At 46.3% G+C, this 17,020-nt stretch overlaps 1 protein-coding gene and 1 long non-coding RNA gene across 2 annotated transcripts; both read left to right on the forward strand.

Moving 5' to 3' along the window:
* Window positions 1-1,895: 1,895 nt before the first annotated feature.
* Window positions 1,896-5,302, forward strand: LOC117777873 (receptor activity-modifying protein 1-like). The gene is made up of 3 exons (XM_034612923.1): window positions 1,896-2,132; window positions 3,532-3,670; window positions 4,363-5,302. The coding sequence occupies exons 1-3, from the start codon at window positions 2,072-2,074 to the stop codon at window positions 4,616-4,618; spliced, it is 456 nt and encodes a 151-aa protein (XP_034468814.1). The 5' UTR covers window positions 1,896-2,071; the 3' UTR covers window positions 4,619-5,302.
* A 1,651-nt stretch (window positions 5,303-6,953) lies between these two features.
* LOC117775923 lies at window positions 6,954-16,411 on the forward strand. Its single transcript, XR_004616353.1, has 3 exons — window positions 6,954-6,974; window positions 12,917-12,924; window positions 16,277-16,411. It is a non-coding gene; the product is annotated as an uncharacterized LOC117775923 (long non-coding RNA).
* Window positions 16,412-17,020: the final 609 nt, after the last annotated feature.

The raw sequence follows: 17,020 nt of genomic DNA on the forward strand, positions 1-17,020 counted from the left end.
GTGCCGATAAAGCAGGGGAAGGAACTTATCAGCGGCGTAAACTGAAAAACTGTAAAGGATTGCAAATGCCGGCCCGTCGGGACTCGACTCCGCCGCCGAGTCTCGCAGACAGAAATCCTCCTGATCCTCTCTGCAAAGTGTTTAGCATTACAAACACTGTTTACTTTCTGCTCTGCGCTTAAACCAGCGGACACAAAATATTTACTGATATTCAACGCACTGTTCGAAGTGAGAGCGAGCGCTCGGCAAGGGGAGTCAAACCGAGCAAGTAATTAGATCAAATAAGGCGTCAGTCGTGGGGAAGGGTTTCACCCAACGCTGAATGCTAAGCAGGGAGAAGGGAGGAGGTTTCACTGAGAAGAGTTCACAACAATAAATGTTTGATAACTGGTCATTTATCATCAAATACCTGATTCAAACCAGACTCATGAGCAGGAAGTGGACACTGGTCCCAGTTCCCTCTTACTGGTCGATGCAGCGTCGCCCTCAGACACATGAAGCCGTTGGAACCCGAGCTTCAGAGGGAAACTGAGTTCTTTAAGTGTTAATTGAAAAAGCTTGGAGGGGGCGACTGCAGCAGTTTTACATCTGAACATGTGTTTACAGGTTTCAGGAAGTAATCAGAGTAATCCACCGGCTGAAGAGTCACAGCTTCTGTTGTGACTCTTCAGCTGCTTCCTGCCTCCGATTGTGTGACATCTTTAATCTGAGGAGCAACAGGTCTCAGTGATCAGCTCCAACCCTCCTCCCCCTCCTCCTCCTCCTCCTCCTCCTCTTCTAATCCAACCCTGTTTTACTTTCTGTGCTTTCAGGAGCCGGCCTCTTTGTGTTGCTGTGTGTTTCTGGTGCACGGCGGCGGGACGTCTCGGGTCAGAACAGAATCCTAATTTCAGCCTCTCCCTGTTTTTAAAGGGAGAGAGGGAGAGAGAGAGAGAGCTTCCTGGGGGGTGCTGAGTGAGCGAGGAAGAATGGGTGAGGAGGGGTGAGGAGAGGTGGGGGGGGTGGGGGGGGGGTCTCGTGGCTCCACACAATCAGAGCGGAGCCTGGTTTTAATGAGGAGCCTGTTTATTAAGTCCACTCAGGGAGGCTGAGCAAGTGCTTAGCATTTGCTCACTAATTAGGAAGCTAAACAGTCCCTATTGCTGAGGGCCAGGGGGCGGGGGGGCTCGGCATCGCTGTGCAGGCAGGGAGATTGTTCTGGGGGGGGGGGGAAGGGGGGGCAGTTTGGGTAAATAATTAGTTTGAATTTTCAGAAAGAGAAATTTTCACAGTGGAAGAAAAGAAGAAGAAGAAGAAGAGAATCACGTGCACAGCATCAAGCAGGCGTGTGACAGGAACTGTGTCCAGCAGCTTGGTACAAGGACGCCACCTAGTGGCTGTGGGAGGGAACTGCGTGTTCACCACCTTTTCTGTGTGTGTGTGTGTCTCTGTGTGTGTGTGTGTGTGTGTTCAAAACAATCCATTGCAAACAACAGATACTAAATGAGTGATGTGGGAGTCGAGGCTCGTAGAAGTGTTTCATTAGAACCTGGTGATGAGTCGTGTGGTTCTGTCTCCGGCCTCTGAGGGACTGGAGCTCCTGAAGGTTCCAGTCCTGAACTGGATCTGGAACCTGTTCTCGAGCCTGGAGCTTTGAGAATAAAGTTTCCTGGAGACTTTTAATAGTTCCACTCTGGACACAAGGTGGAAACTTGTGACTTTTTCCTCCTCATACATGTTGATATTTATATAACGTGTGTGTCTATGATCCACAAGCTTCATTCTAACTGCTCTATTTTGGTGTGTGACTTTGTTGTGTCCCTGTGAGCAGCAGCAGCAGCAGGACGACAGGATCGGGTGTCAGGCTGCAGAGCTGCCGGGGAGCAGAGGACGCAGGGCGGACACAGGGGGAAGGTCAGGGCGGGGGGGGGGGGGGGGTTACCAACCGAACACTTCAGCAGTGGTGGTGGTGGAAACAGTTTTCCCAGAATGTGCGGCTCGGGCTGGAACACTGGAGGGAGAATGGAGCGGTGGATCCACGGGGAGTGAGCAGGACGCGGTGGACGTGGTGGAGCTGGTGTTTGTGCGCAGCATGGCTCCGGAGCGCGGGACCCTCCTCACAGCGGGGGGGCTGCTGCTGCTGCTGCTGGCTGGTGAGTGGCCCTTGGGTTCACACTTAACTTTACATCTTGTATGTATATGAGAAATATGATGTTTTATGAAGAAGTGTCTGTGTTTGTATCATTTCTAATATTGTTTGTGTTGTTTTTGTATTGTTCCGTCCTCTTGTTTTATTCACTCCCCTCTTTAAACTGTTAAATGCACAAACACTATGTTGAGTACACACTGCACCTTTACACACACATATGTGTAAACATATTCTTTTACAATTAAAATGTTCACTCTAAGGAAACTCGTGTTATTTTATAAAATGTTATTAAATGTTAATTCAGTAATTTTGTGTGATTTCAACTTAAAAGAGATAGTACAAGAAGTGTAAAGCTGTACTCTACTGCAGTGTTTGAGTAAAAGTACTCACAGAGTGGATGTTCAGCAGGTTCTGAAACGAGCTTGTAACCTGCACAGAAACATATTTATGATTCCCTGGACTCGGTGTAATCAGAGGACGACACAAGGACACGTCGGTTTTAAAAGAGGAAATCTTACATTGGGAGAATCTCTTGTTTCTTTTTGATGAGCTTTACTTTGGCTCCGAGGAGAAGAGGAGAAGAGGAGAAGGTGAGAACTTGGTTCTCTGAGCAGCAGCAGCTGGCTAAACATGACGGACACGTGAGATACTGTGAAAACATCATCAGAGTTTAAAATCCATAAATATCACCAGAGAGAATTAACGTCTCCTGTTCGGTGGAAGTTAAAACCCCCTCATGTCAGCACACTCCGTGGGTTTGAGCCCAGTGAACACAACAGGCCCAGAGTCGGCCCTTGTCAGGCCGCCGCAGCCCGGGCTTCCCCACGACCTGCGTCTTGTCCCGCCAGCTGAAGCTGCTGTGTCTCTGCAGCCCGTGGTGTTTCACCCTGTGGGACGACCGCCTGCCCCCATGTTCACAGGCTGATTGCACGTCTGAAGTAAACAAACGGGATCAGGGACTCGGACTCAAATCTTTTCTCAGGGAAAGTTCGTGCGTAATGAGGAGGAATCGCTCCTGAAGGGATGAACCGCCGCCGGCACACGACCTCGCTTGTTGCACTCACACAATAATTCTGATTATGTAGAAATAAACTGAGCAGATAAATAACCTCTGCACTGCTTTGTTAGATCTCTGGGATCTGCACAAGGATGCAGAGTTTCCTTCATCACTGACACACACAGTCAGAGGCTTAATTCTAAAGCTGTATACTTTCTACTGTGCTCATCTCAAAATGTTCCTGTAGAAAATGAAATTAAAGATTTTATTAAACTGATTTGTTCTAACTTGTGTTGCCTTGCAGTAGCAGCGTTGTGCCACCAGGAGGTAGTAAAACCCCTTCTTCCATCGTCACATTTATTAACGTTAACGTGTTTTTTCTTCCTTTCTCTCGTCTCCTCTCCAGTTCTCGTCGTTCCGTCGGCGTCCGGCTGTAACCGAGGTTTCTACGAGCGGATGATCAATGATTTCTGTTTCACCAAGTTCGAGTTGGACATGGGAGGAGTGGAGCGCGGCCTGTGGTGCAGCTGGCCCGACACCATGGAGTGAGTCACAACGGTTTATTAAACACACAAAATAAAAGACTAAATCATCAGAAACAATCAAAAACTAAAACCAAACACAATAATCTGAATCTGGTCGTTATCGCAAATCAGCTTTTCAACATATGAGGAATTAACTTTGGTGCAGAAAAAACATCTTAACTTAAAAAGACAGATGTTTGAAAATATGTAAAATATGAAAATACTTCATATATATAAGCAGGGATACTTCAAGTCGCAGCAATGCATTCTGGGTGTTGTTTTGATCCATTATTAAAAATACCTTCACACAATAAACCGTCAGAATGCACCTTTCATGAAGGGGCTTAAACACTGTGAGCCTCCGGACCACTCGCCCGCTCGGCCCCCGGCTACGCACACAAACACATGCAGCGGCCATGTGGAAACACAACCCCTCCCACTGTGGTGCAGAGCGAAGCAGCGAGGCGCTGCCATGTTGGAATGCGTCTCCGTTTCTCCGGCCCGCCGCCACAGAGCCGTTATATTTAGCCGCGTTAAGCTCCGGTAACTCTACACCGGGCCTCGGTGAGAGGACGTCACCGCACCGAGGGGACGTCCTCTTCAGCCTGGGACCACAGAGGAAATCAGGACCGTACATTTCGTCCTGCGACGCTTCTTGACTCCATTTGAATTCTCTTTAATGTGAACCCACTTTGCTTTGTCGCCCCCTGCAGGACGTACGAGGCGCTGACGAACTGCAGCTACCAGGTGGCGCTGAGGATGGACTGCTATTGGCCCAATCAGGTGGTCGACCGCTTCTTCGTGCACATCCATCAGATCTACTTCCAGGACTGCGCCCTCACCGGTCGCCTCCTGCACGACCCCCCCGTCGGCATCCTCGGGCCCTTCATCGCCGTGCCCGTCCTGGTCACGCTGCTCATGACCGCCCTGGTGGTGTGGAGGAGTAAACGCACCGAGGGGGTGCTATGAGGCCCTGAGGCTCCACTGGACTCTGCACTCACGTGTGAGGTTGTGTTGTTCTTGTGTTATTGTGAATACTTGTAAGTGAAGAAGCTGTTTGAGATTCCGAGGCTTCGGAGGAGGTGCGTGTTAATCACCACCTGCTCCCGAGGCCCGAAACAATCTGTGAGCACATAAATAAGGAGGTGGGGAGAGGAGGAGGCCCGGAGGCGACAGCAGTGACGCAGATGAATGAGGAGGAAACAGGAGAAACAGAGAGGAGAAGGAGCTCGGGGTCGTTTATCACCGAGAAGAAAAACAAACACGATCCTGGTTTTATTCTCGTCTCATCCGCCGCCTCTAAAACAGATATAATCAACCAGATGTTCCCTGGATCACATCTGTATCACTGAGGATTTCTGACGGGTGAATTGTGTCACGTTCATCTGCAGAAATCAACCATATGGGGGGGGGGGCAGTGTTTAAAATGTGGATTTCTGTTCTGCTCATGAGATGATTTAAAGAAGTATAAGTTTTAAAGACTGTATGACAGAGCTCCCTCTAGTGTTCACTCCCTGTTACAGTTCATATTGATTTTTAAATGTTAGTATTTAGTTTTTAGTTCTTGAATCACGTTGCATCAAAAAGTCTTTGTGGATTTATGAATGGAGCCCCGACATCGCACTTTTCTTTTTATTAAAGCTTTTACAAATGGTTGTCCTTCTCTTCTCCTTCTTTCTCCTCGTCCTCCTCCTCCCTCTTTTCTTCTGCTGCTTCTTCTTCATCGTCGTCCTTGTCCTCTTCTTCTTCGTCTTCCTCCCCATCCTCCTACTCCCCCTCTTCTTCGTCCTTTTCTTCCTCTTCTTCTTTTCCCTCCTCTTCTTCCTCTTCCTCCTCCTCCTCCTGTTCTTTGTCTTCTTCATCATCATCCTCTTCTATTAATTAATTGGACTAATGGCTAAATTACAATTTAAATGAACTGAAATATTTTTAAATAGTTGTGGGGACACAGGTCAAACTCTACCTACACACACACTCTCTCTCTCTCTGTCACACACACACACACACACACACACACACACACACACACACAGAGCAGTGGTGTGTGTAAATCTTCCCAAACTGATGGTAATTAAATACAATGTCATACTTTTTTTCTATCCATGTAAAAGTTATGGCTCAGCACTTCCCTCATATATTCTGCTTGCGGGGCTCTTCTGTCCCGTCACAGGCCGGGGGAATTAATGGCGTCTATATTATCAAAGCTGTAAAAACCTTCGCCAGTTAAGCTTAGTCAAGCAATGTTTGGCTTTTCTGATTAATGTCCGAGACTGTGGCAGCATTCAAAGACGACTTTCAGCAGTTTCTGATGGTGATAAATGAATTTGTGGGGGAGATTAGCAGATGTGAGATCAGCGGCAGGTGGGAGCAGGTGGGAGCTCAGGGCCGGAGGATGGAGATTAGAGCTGAGGAGGAGCTGGAGGTCACGTCGTTCACACCGTGGAGGCTCCTCCAGAGAAACGTCTCCATCAGGCCAACACGTCCACTTTTAAAGCTCATGGACACAATCCTACATTTCCCAGAATGCATCATTGTTCCCTTCAGAGCGTTGGAGCCATAGACTGTATATAAAGAAGTTGAAGAGCTCATGTAGAGGAGCAGCCTGATGGAACATGTATGTACCTTTTCTACATGGAACTCACGTGTCAGCCTCATGTAACAACACTTTGACAATGAATATAAAAACCTGACATATTTAATAAAGATATAAAAGCTTCACTCACCATCTGTCTGAACACATACACACGTGTAACTTGCAGGTTTAGTCCCAGTTTAAACAAAAAAGAATTCCACAAGATTTTTCAGCTGCACTTGCTTAAAACTACCAGCAGGTGGCAGTAAGTGCACATAAAGTACATTACAGTTGCTGAAAAGGAAGAAGCTGCTGATTTCTCATTTAATTATGATTAATTATGAATAGATATTTGATGAGATCATCAATTAATCACCTTATTTAATCTCTAATAGTGATTTTCTGGAATTGTGAAATTGTTCATATCTGTATCAAGAGAATATAAATGTGTTGCCAAAGATTTTAAGTCTCATCAGTTCTATTTGACACAGAAATATGTTGTTGATTCTTCTAAAGCAAAATCCACCCAGTTGGTTATGTATTAAACTATAAAATCTGTTTCCTCAGTTTATTCCGACATGATTTAAGTTCCCGTAAAAACAATCCTGAACCTTGGCGAGCAGCCTGAGCTCCGTATTTTCTGCTCAATCAACAAGCATTGATCTTTCCCGCTCAGCTGATCAATACCCATTGTCAGATATGGTTTGCAATAGGGCTGTGTTAACAAACAGTGGGGGTGGTGTGTGTTTGTGTGTGTGTGTGTGCTGAGACACTGCAGGAACCCCGAACCCCTCACCTCTCCGTGTTGCTATGTGCGGCCCTGCCTCGTGTGCTCCAATCAATCAGCTCTGATCAAACCTGTCAGCTGCTCTCCAGTCACACACAAGTGTCCGGCTGCTGGAGCGTGGGGCTGAACACGCCGTGGAGGACCATGTTGTCATACACGTGCTCGCTCACACATAGCCAATTCATCTCCAGGTCTTATTACAGTGTCCTCACACACACAGACACACACACAGACACACACACTTCACCATCAACAAGCTATTAAAAACACAAAGTCAATGGACTCAGACAAGCAGCCTCATGTCGGCCTATTGCTCTCATTTCTGCAGATGCGTAAAATGTGAGTTTACAAATATGATAAAAGGTCAAATATGAGTCTACAAATACAGGCACATGTAAAATATGAGTCTTTAATATGGTTTAATGTGTAATTAATCTATATATATCAAGAAATTGTAAAATATGAGACTAAAAACATGGTAAAAGGTCAAATATGAGTCTATAAGTATGATAATGTGTAAAATATGAGTCTAGAAATATGATTAAATGTAAAATATCAGTCCATAAACATGTTGAAATGTAAAACAGACTCGTCCGCAGGGGGCGCTGTCGTCCAGGTGAGTTGACGCAGGTGCGAAGAAGAAGCTGTGGCACCTGACAGAAGAAGATGCTGAGAAACACAAACACAACACAACAGTTGTGTTAAAGTCGTGTGTCTGTGCAGGTGAGTGAACAATAACAACAACACAACAAACACACAATCACACACACGAGTCCAAATGTGTCCGAGACGCGTGTGGACGCTGTTAGCTCCAATCAGGCTAAGCTAGCTAGCCGCTTAGCAAAGATGGCGGACGTTCCCGGTTCTTCTGTTTACGGAAGTGAAGCTGAGCGAGTGTTTCTCGTCACGTGGGCTGAGTTTAAAATACAATAATTTAATAATAATCTCAGTTCATTAACTCTGATGGAAATAAAGATTTATACAAGTCTTGGTTTTATAACAGAAGCTAAATACAGAGATGATCTCTGTTCTGTACATCTACAGGTCAATGAAAGTTTAAATCTGACCTGAGAACAGAGGATTTCACTTCTTTTAACCAAGTATCAACAAAATAAAAACATTGAAATGATACAAGAACATGAAGAACGTACAAGTAGAGTCAGTTCAGATGAATGAAATTAAAGAAACAAGTAAATTAGTTTAGTTCTGACGAGCTAACGAGGAAGTGATTCTATAAAACGTGTCTCTGTCAGTCTGATATATGTTCACATGAAAAGGATCAGCATATCAAAATGATCAGATGATATTCCCAGTTCCAGCAGAGGATCAGAGGACGTCAGGGCTTCAAACCAGCAGCTCTCAAACCAGTGGAGGACGTCTCGCTGACACTGATGCTTCTGTGTTTTCAGTCTTCTCTGCAGAAATGAAACGTGTTGCACCAGAGTGAACTTCTCTGTCTTACCTGTGAAACACAGTCATGGTGAAATAATAAAAAAAACCAGCCCCACTGTCTTGGGAGCTGTTCCATTGACTGTGACGAGCAGAGCTGCTGATGCCGCGCTGGGAATTCTCCTGAACAGTCATCACACAGGTAATCTACAGGAAAATATCTGAAATGTTGAGTTTAAAGTGGTTTTTTCTCTCTGCAGTAAACCAGTTTGAAAAAGTGTTTGAGGCAGAATTTATACGTGTGAATCAGGAATAGAGGAAAAGGGGAAGAAACTGAATATAAGAAGATGCAATTTTATGCACTGGGTGTGAAGAATATGCGATATAAGCCCAAAATAGGTGTGTGCGTGCCGTGGTAAATACCCGAGACTTGCAGGGTAGGAGGATAAATATGGGCGTTGAGTGTAAAATCCCACTTCCCTGTGGAAATATCAGCAGGTAAAAGCAGATTGCAGCTGCTGGGTGAAATCCATGAATTTAGAAAACCGTCTTGTTGCCATGCAATTTTCTGGGGGGGGGGGGGGGGATTTTGTGATGGCTCTTGAGGAGGTTTCACGGGCCCCCGGGTGCTTTAACACACTCTTTGCATAAGGTAGCATGGAAAAAAAGGGATCGGCCTCTGAAACGAGAGGTGCAGCAGCCGAGCTCGTCGGCAACAACCGCACAAATTCAGCAGCGCGATTACAAGTAGCACCTGCGACCCAGTCCCGAGGCCACAGGCTGAAGATCCCTTAAAAGAAAGAGGCATTAGTCGAGTCCTTCCTTGTGTCGTTTTATTGTGGAGTCGTGCTTTGGGCCCAGCAGTGCTCGCAATCTCCGGCAGGATATGAAGATCTTAAATCTCCCCCCATTAAAACTTCACTTGAGATGCTGTGTTTTTCTCCTCAGCCAGTTGTAAAAGGACGAAATACGGAGGCGGCGCCGGTGACGCCGAGGCGGCGCTCTCCTCGCACTCGAGAGGCCTAATCCCGCTCTCCGAGGAGGAGAGGTGGGTATTGGCTTTGATGATAGAAATGGATTAAGCAGATTACATTAAAGGCCAGTTTAATTGAACCAATCTATCCTGATTCTGCGGCTGCGAGATAAATGATGAGGAGGCCTGATAGAATACACTGTATAGGTCATGTTGGGGGTTTCTCATTTACACACTCGCTTTATTCATGTGGAAAAAGGCTCCGTTGAAGTAAAGGAAATATTCCAACAAAAAATATCACTGCATGTCCGTACTTCTGCTTTTTATTTATGGACTGTGCAAATTCATTTCTGCCAAGAGAAAATAAACTACTACCAATTTATGATACACGTAGGAATATTTTCCAACACATTTAGCCATTTGTTGAATAACTTGTGCCGCCTGTAAGTCAGTTTGACGGCAGCATTTATGTTTTTCCCTCGCAATATAACTTGTCAACACATTTCAGCAGCTCACCCCTTCCAAAAAATAGTGCCGGGACATTTTGTGTAGTTTTGTGTTTCTCATGTAAAGCAGCAGCAGGAGATGGTCCGGGTCAGACTCGTTCACTCGCTGTGAATCTTCCTGCTACTGACTCGGACATTTGCATTCTCTCATCCAGCCCCTCTGGAAAACCTCTGTACTTCTGGACTTCAGTGCAATAAACCACTCGTGCTTGAAAACCCCTTAAAAATATGAAAAGGGAATAAATATCCACATGTTTTTACAAGTTGTTTTTCGTTCTTCAAGTGGTTTTTAAAGATCTTCGATAAGCCGAAGAGGTTTATAGGTGAAACATGAACACGCCAGCCTAACCCTCAACGAGCCGCTAATGCTGCAATTAGTATTTCAGTGGAGATTTTTAATGACGTTCCAGAGTCTTTTTCTAATCACATAAAAATATAATTCAAGGAGAAACTGAAAACATGTAAATTTATGGCGAAAACCATAAAATATCCCGTCTCTAAATAAAACGCCCATAACTCCTGAGAGTTGAAACAAATCAGGATGTGAAAGCGAATCTAAGAGTGGTTAGCACATCACAGCGTTTGACTGATTAACACTGTGTGTGTGTGTGTGTGTGTGTACCTGTCCTCCCAGGCAGCCTCGTTATTGACGGTGTCCAGTTGAAGCGAGCGTGACAGGGTGACCTTTCCCTCCACCCCTTGTTATCAGAGCGAACTCGTTAAGCAGGACTGTTTAATTAGCGGCGGGATGGCAATCAGGGCGGAGTCAGGGACCTCTGTAGTCATAGACACGGATCAATGGTCTTCAGGGAGACTTTGCACTCGGCAACAGGGGACAGCAACACACACAGCATGTGCATGTGATGTGTAATTACACATGCAAGCAATTATACTCTTGGGAAAAATTGTCTCTACTTGGCTGATTTTCATGATCGTGTGCTACATTGATGGAGATACACAGACTTATCCGAGACGTTTTCAGCTTTTAGCTTAAGGTTCCACTGGCGCCTGTGCAGTGTGGCCAGAAGTGTGTCTACACCCTTCACCCTGACATATGGTTCATGCACTAATTTCAAAACCATGGGAATTAATTAGCTCCTTCTTCTGCAGGGTTTTACTGGGATGAGGGACTGCGTTCAGCCTCCGGAGCGTCGGGGGGCTTGTGGGATGATAAGGTCTGGCTCGGAGTCCGTGTCACAGTTCATGCCAAATGTGTTGGATGGGGTTGAGTTCAGGGCTCGGAGCAAACCAGTTCACCTCCTGACTGGGAGAACTGCTTCCTTTCTGGCTTTGTGCACATGAACCCTAAAGGCTCATTTATTCTCAGTGGTAAGGACGGAGCCTTCTGTCTGTACTGCGTTCATTTTGTCTGAAATCACCATGTTTGTTGGTATCAGAAACTTGAGTCTCGGTGCTGCCCTCTAGTGGATGTGTGTGACACAGGGGGGGTATGTGGCCAGTGATGGTTACGTCGTTTGAAACGGACGAATCTTCTTTCCCCGATACGATACCTAGACTTTGCACTTCAGCCAATTTCGTGCTCGCCAGTGGCAGATCAGCTGCTGGTTTGTAGCTTCGCAGTGATCTGATGTGGGATATTTACCTACATTTCTGTACTGGGAGTATTGGAAGCCTTTCTGGTGCTGGTATCAGAAGCCCATAAGAGTGTGAGCCGTCCCTATACTCTTGGCCTCTAAGTGCAGGTTTAATTGCACGTTGTACGAGCCACCGTTGACCCTGTGGGATCAAATCACATCCTCCTTCCCTCATAAAGCGGGAAACACCACCGCCAGACTAATATCCCACTTTTATTAAAAGCCGAGTGCAGCGGAAAACTGATAAAAACAGACAAACCCTGGCTGACACGCTCACACACCTCAGCATACACACACAACCTTACACACACACACACACACAGTCTGAAACGTGTGTGCAAACATGTGCATGTTTAAACTCGCACACAGCCGTGCACTAACACTCGCTCAGGAGAGTGAGAGATGCGAGGCAGCAGCAAGCGACGCACCTGCACCCGGTGAGATGTATGTGAAAGTGAGAAGCATAAAAAAAGAGCTGAATGTTCGGGTCTGTTGATCTATTTTTACTGCAGAGCAGGGGGCAGAGGGAGGGAGGGAGAGAGGGAGGGAGAGAGGGAGGGAGAGAGGGAGCTTCCTGCATAATGCATGGCCCTGTAGAGCAGCGGTGGCTTCAACACTGCCGCTCTCTCACCGGGCTTCCAGGTGTCCTGTCAACCCGGAGAGCCAGGTGCTCTCACCCTGCTGCCCTGCTCGATCTGCCTCCGACCACCGGGCCCACGTGCGGCAGCTCGTCCCTTCTCCGGATGCAGCGTCGGACCCGCGGCCCCGTTCAGATCTGGATCTGGAGGGAGACAGCTCTTTGAAAACAGAGCTCTTGTGCATCTAAAGCAAACGCACACTATTGTTTCACGGCTGTTTTTGTAGAGGATCTGTGCCGTGGCAGCTCTTTAAGTGAACTCCCTGTCTCAGAAACAATGCTGCTACAGTTTGGATCCAGATTTAGCCGAGGACCTGTTTCTTCAGGGATATAAACACGTTGTAAAAGCCACAATGTGCTTCTCAACTCTCCTCCCTCAAAATAACAGTTTAACACTTAATTATTTAGTCTTATTTTGTAGATCGTTTACAAAAAGAAAATGTTTTATTGAGTCTTTAATGTATAATTTGAAATCCTGCACTCTTGGACTGCTAAATACAAAGGTTGGGTTTGGCGACAGGCCGCGTGAGCATCCATAAAGGGGGTTGGGCTGCTGCCGGGCGCCACAAGGAGGGAGACTAATGAAAGCTTGATGAGGATGCTTCTCTGAATCCACCGGCATGATTAGGTTTTAATTACCAAGGGCCACCTCGACATATTCCCTATAATTGGAAATACCTAAGCACTCGGCTGCTCGTGGCACGAAACCAAAGAATCCATGTCTCCCGACCGATTGTGGGACGCTGCGTTGCTTCTGCGAGAGGAGATTTCAGATTGAAGCCAGTATGTTCGATGCAATCCTCGCCAGGACGTGTTGTTAGTGTCAGAGTGCACTGACGGTCTGAGCGCTGAATGAGATGTTGTGAGGGAGGCTTTAAACTCGGAGCTGCTTCCCAGTATGTCGGCGTCTCCACGTTGCCAGATGTGACAATAACATCCCGACACGGCTGCCAAACGCCTACAAGACACCCACAGGCGTTGGCAGCCTCCTTGGCGAAATCTTCTGTTGCACAACCACATGAGGGGAAGAGAGAGGCTTTATTTTCTGCTGGTTAAGTGAATCACTGCTTCGCCTGAAGAATCAGCCTTTTCTTTCTTCAAATCAGCGCAGTCACACCATTTATATCCTCCTTCAATACCGGAGCTATGGCTAAATCATTGTATGTAAAACAAAGAGAGCGTTTGTGAACAGGGCTCAGGTGTTCGGGCGGTGAATCGCGGACCAGAGGCCGCAGACGACTCAAGGACAAGCCGACAAGCCGACGATCGATGAGACAGTTTATTCTAAAAGCGTGGAAGAAAACTGTGGTGTGGTTTTTAAAGTTTATTTGTTAGAAATAATCAGCTTCTAGGAGCTTATTCTCTCCTGCATAGAATAAACAGTACGTACATTTACTCAGGTCATTTACTTTGAATAAAAGATCAAATCCAGACACATTGGAATTATCATGACAAGATAATATCCTGGGATGTTGTAATCCCATTGTCCGACAGGATTTACGTCGATGTTATCGCCTGATGCAGATAAGCGGGAACAACAGAGGCAGTCGTGGTTACTGAGAACATGAAATCAAGCGCCGGCAGCCGTGTCTATCAACGCAGCGCTCCTGTGATTCAGATCCTTCTGCTCGGGATCCCCCGGTGTAATTAACAACTCCACCTCTTTCCACCGACTGTCATTGTCTCTGTGAAGAACATGTGAGGAGCTTTCACAGGTTTTGAGTTTAATCGCCTCAGCCAAGGTTCTCTCTCCTCTCCGCTTGTTTGTCATCAGGGTTCCGCAAAAAAAAAAGGCCTGACTGGATTTCCATGCTCGACGTCAGACGAGGTTGACGATGACTCCACGTTGCTCCGCTCGTCTGTGGCTCCTCCTCCTCCGCGGCCTCACCTGGTGGAAGGTTCACAGGTGAGCACGGAGATTTGATGTCGTAAGACAAACAGCCTCATCTTTGTTCGTTACTTTGCTACTGTCCTCCTTTTCCGTTTATAAAATTCTTAGGGTGCCGTTATCAAAATGTAATTGAGGTTTGATATTTTGCAGTTTAATACAAATGATCCGGTTCGATGCGTTTGCAGTGAGATCAAATGGAACAAACACACGAAGCCTGGTTCAGAAATGTGTTTTTATCAGGAGCCTGTTGGGCCTCGGTGGAGATGTGAGCTCGACTGAGTGTGATTCTGCTTGTTCGTGAGATTATGTTCGATCTGAGACGTCAGTCAAGTTGGATGGATGGATTATCATTTTCCTCCGGCGCCGTGAGGTTGACATTTGGGTTTCTCGAGTGAGATGAAACACCAACGATCACACGTCGTCGTCGGGATGAATCATCATAACATTTCATGATCCCTCAGCTTTTTCATCCACCGCGTTCATCGGGTCAAAATCTTATTTGTCCTTCCGGCTTGAAACTGCATCCTGCAGCGTTTGTGAATGTGTGCGTTAACCTTTTGTGGATGTACAGCGAACGCGGCACTTTCCCCACTGAAACACATTAAGAGCGTTTAGCTCTTTTGCTGTGAACTCACACGCAACCTCATATCCATCAGATGGAGTGGAAACGACGGCGGAGGAGCGCTCCTGGGACGTGCGACCTTTATTGAAAAATGACTCCATCGTTTCTAATTTTATAACGTGTCCCTGGGATTGACGCAGTAGGTGTAGTTAGGTAGATAATATGCGGCTGTCTGTAATTACAGATAAAAGAACATTAAGTTCGACAGATACATGTAAGCTTCTTGATGAGGGTGCCCATTTCAATTAGGGAGCATTAAATGAAACAAAAAACCTTATGGGAGTTTCTCACTGCCAGACCCGAGGAGAATTAATCCACTGCATAGGGCCATTTACCAGAGAGTAATTACTCCCTAATTATCCATTAGTTATTCGATTACCCTTTTATCAGCTAGTCATGGTCAGAAGGCAGGAATAGAGGATAAGTCATCACCTTGGTTGGTAACAGATGTAATTAACGTGCCGTGGCTGCCTCTGAGGGAGACGGCGAGGGAACGCATTCAGGCAAAGTGAAGGTATTTCTGGCACATTTCCCGCGTTTGATCGAACGGAACCATAAATCAGAGGCGTTTGGTGCAAACGGCACCAAAAGGAGGGTCTAAATTAATTTTCCTGCCCACTTACCCAGCTGGTTTTGAGGATTCAACTCACCAGCGGAGTGCAGAGTGCACTGGTCAGTGGGAGTAAAAGCAAAAGGCTGCGTGAATGTGCGCCGAGTGCTCATTGTCCACAAACTGAATGGCTCCGTGATTGAGGGTTGATAAGAAATCAGAAAACATTCTGTGAGGAGATGGATGATTAGGTGCGTATTGTTGCCGGACGCGAGCGGCATTAACAGACGAGCCAAGAACCATGAATACTCCACGCCAAACTGCTTCTACCATTTATTACACGTAATTACATTCTTAAATAAAAACGATTCACCGAACAGTTCCTTGCATAGAGATATTACAATACCAATTTAAAAAAGAATTATGAAACAAACCAGTAACAAAAATAAATCTTTCTCATTTTTCCATAATAAAGAACATTATCGTACCCATACATCATAATATACAAATGATAAATTTGAAACACTTTGTACAGCGAAAGGAAAGGAGAAAGACGATGGAGGAAAGAGGAGGAGGAGGGAGGAGGAGGTGGAGGAGGTGGAGGAGGAGGAGGAGGAGGTGGACAGAGGGATCATGTGTGAGAAAATGGAAGAGGGGAAGAGAGGAAAGCGATGAGGGAATGCTGGTAGAAATACGGGGTGTGTTTGATTTGAAATTCAGACCTGGTGGAAACAGAGGTGGTGTCACACATAGTAATGCCCCCCCCACCCCCCCACCCCCCACCCCCCCCCCCCCCCCCCCCCACCCCACCCCCCCGCCCCCAAACGCACACAAACACACACTCCTCTGCCTACGAGAGCTGCAGTCTGGATCTCCGACTCTCACAAGGTGGCATGGAAAACGGTGAACAACACAAGGAGAACAGGAAAATAAGTGTGTGTCTGTGAGCATGTCCAGGCGTGTAGTTGTGTGTGTGTGTGTGTGTGTGTGTGTGTAATGTTGGCGTGTGTCGTTTGCATGGATGTACATTTGTGCTAAAAAACAGCTACTATACAGACTTTGTGATCCGTGTCTCGTCTTCCCCGGGGGGGTCGTCGTGTGTGAGATGTACGAGCGGACAGAAAACGGACAGATATGCAGAGTGCAAATACAAACAGACGAAGAACACACAGGCACAGCAGAATTGACAATCGTTCATTAAAGATGACACAAAACCGAACCGCGTCCTCGGACACGACATGAAAAACAAACCTTCTCCCGGGAAACACATTCACATTTGAAATCCACGTTGTTGTTTTTTCTTTTTTTTTTGCCGTTTTTTTTTTTTTTGAGCTCACACAATTTTGTAAGAAGAGTCCGACCAAATTTTTACAATCGGAACAGAAACGAAAATACGAACTCCAGAGCTGCACATTCCCGCACATACGCAACAGTTCGGTTTCCCCCCCGCTGAAATACTGAAACACACAAGTAGAGCTGCCGTTGATGATACCGTTTTTTAAAACCATGGCTTGAACTGCTAGTCCTCGCTTTTTAATCTTCCAGGATCATTCAACCAAAACTTTCTCTCGTGTCTTGATTCTGTTTTTAACGACTGGTAGCATTGATGGTGTGGAGGGAGGAAAGGAAACAATCGGTTAAAGCCTGTATCAGTTTTTTGTCTGTTGCAGTCACTGCCTCCTCCGCTATTTGCACATCGAGGCCCGTCACCTACAGATAGTATCAGCGATCAGCGAGTGAATTATGGAAGAGCTCGCTGCAAAGAAGAATACGAACCTACGTGGGATTATTTTGGCTTCAAATCGGACGCAGCCGGCAAAACGAAGGACTAACTCTAACGATTGAATCT

The sequence above is a fragment of the Hippoglossus hippoglossus genome, chromosome 2 (assembly GCF_009819705.1).
Source record: "Hippoglossus hippoglossus isolate fHipHip1 chromosome 2, fHipHip1.pri, whole genome shotgun sequence".
NCBI lineage: Eukaryota > Metazoa > Chordata > Actinopteri > Pleuronectiformes > Pleuronectidae > Hippoglossus > Hippoglossus hippoglossus.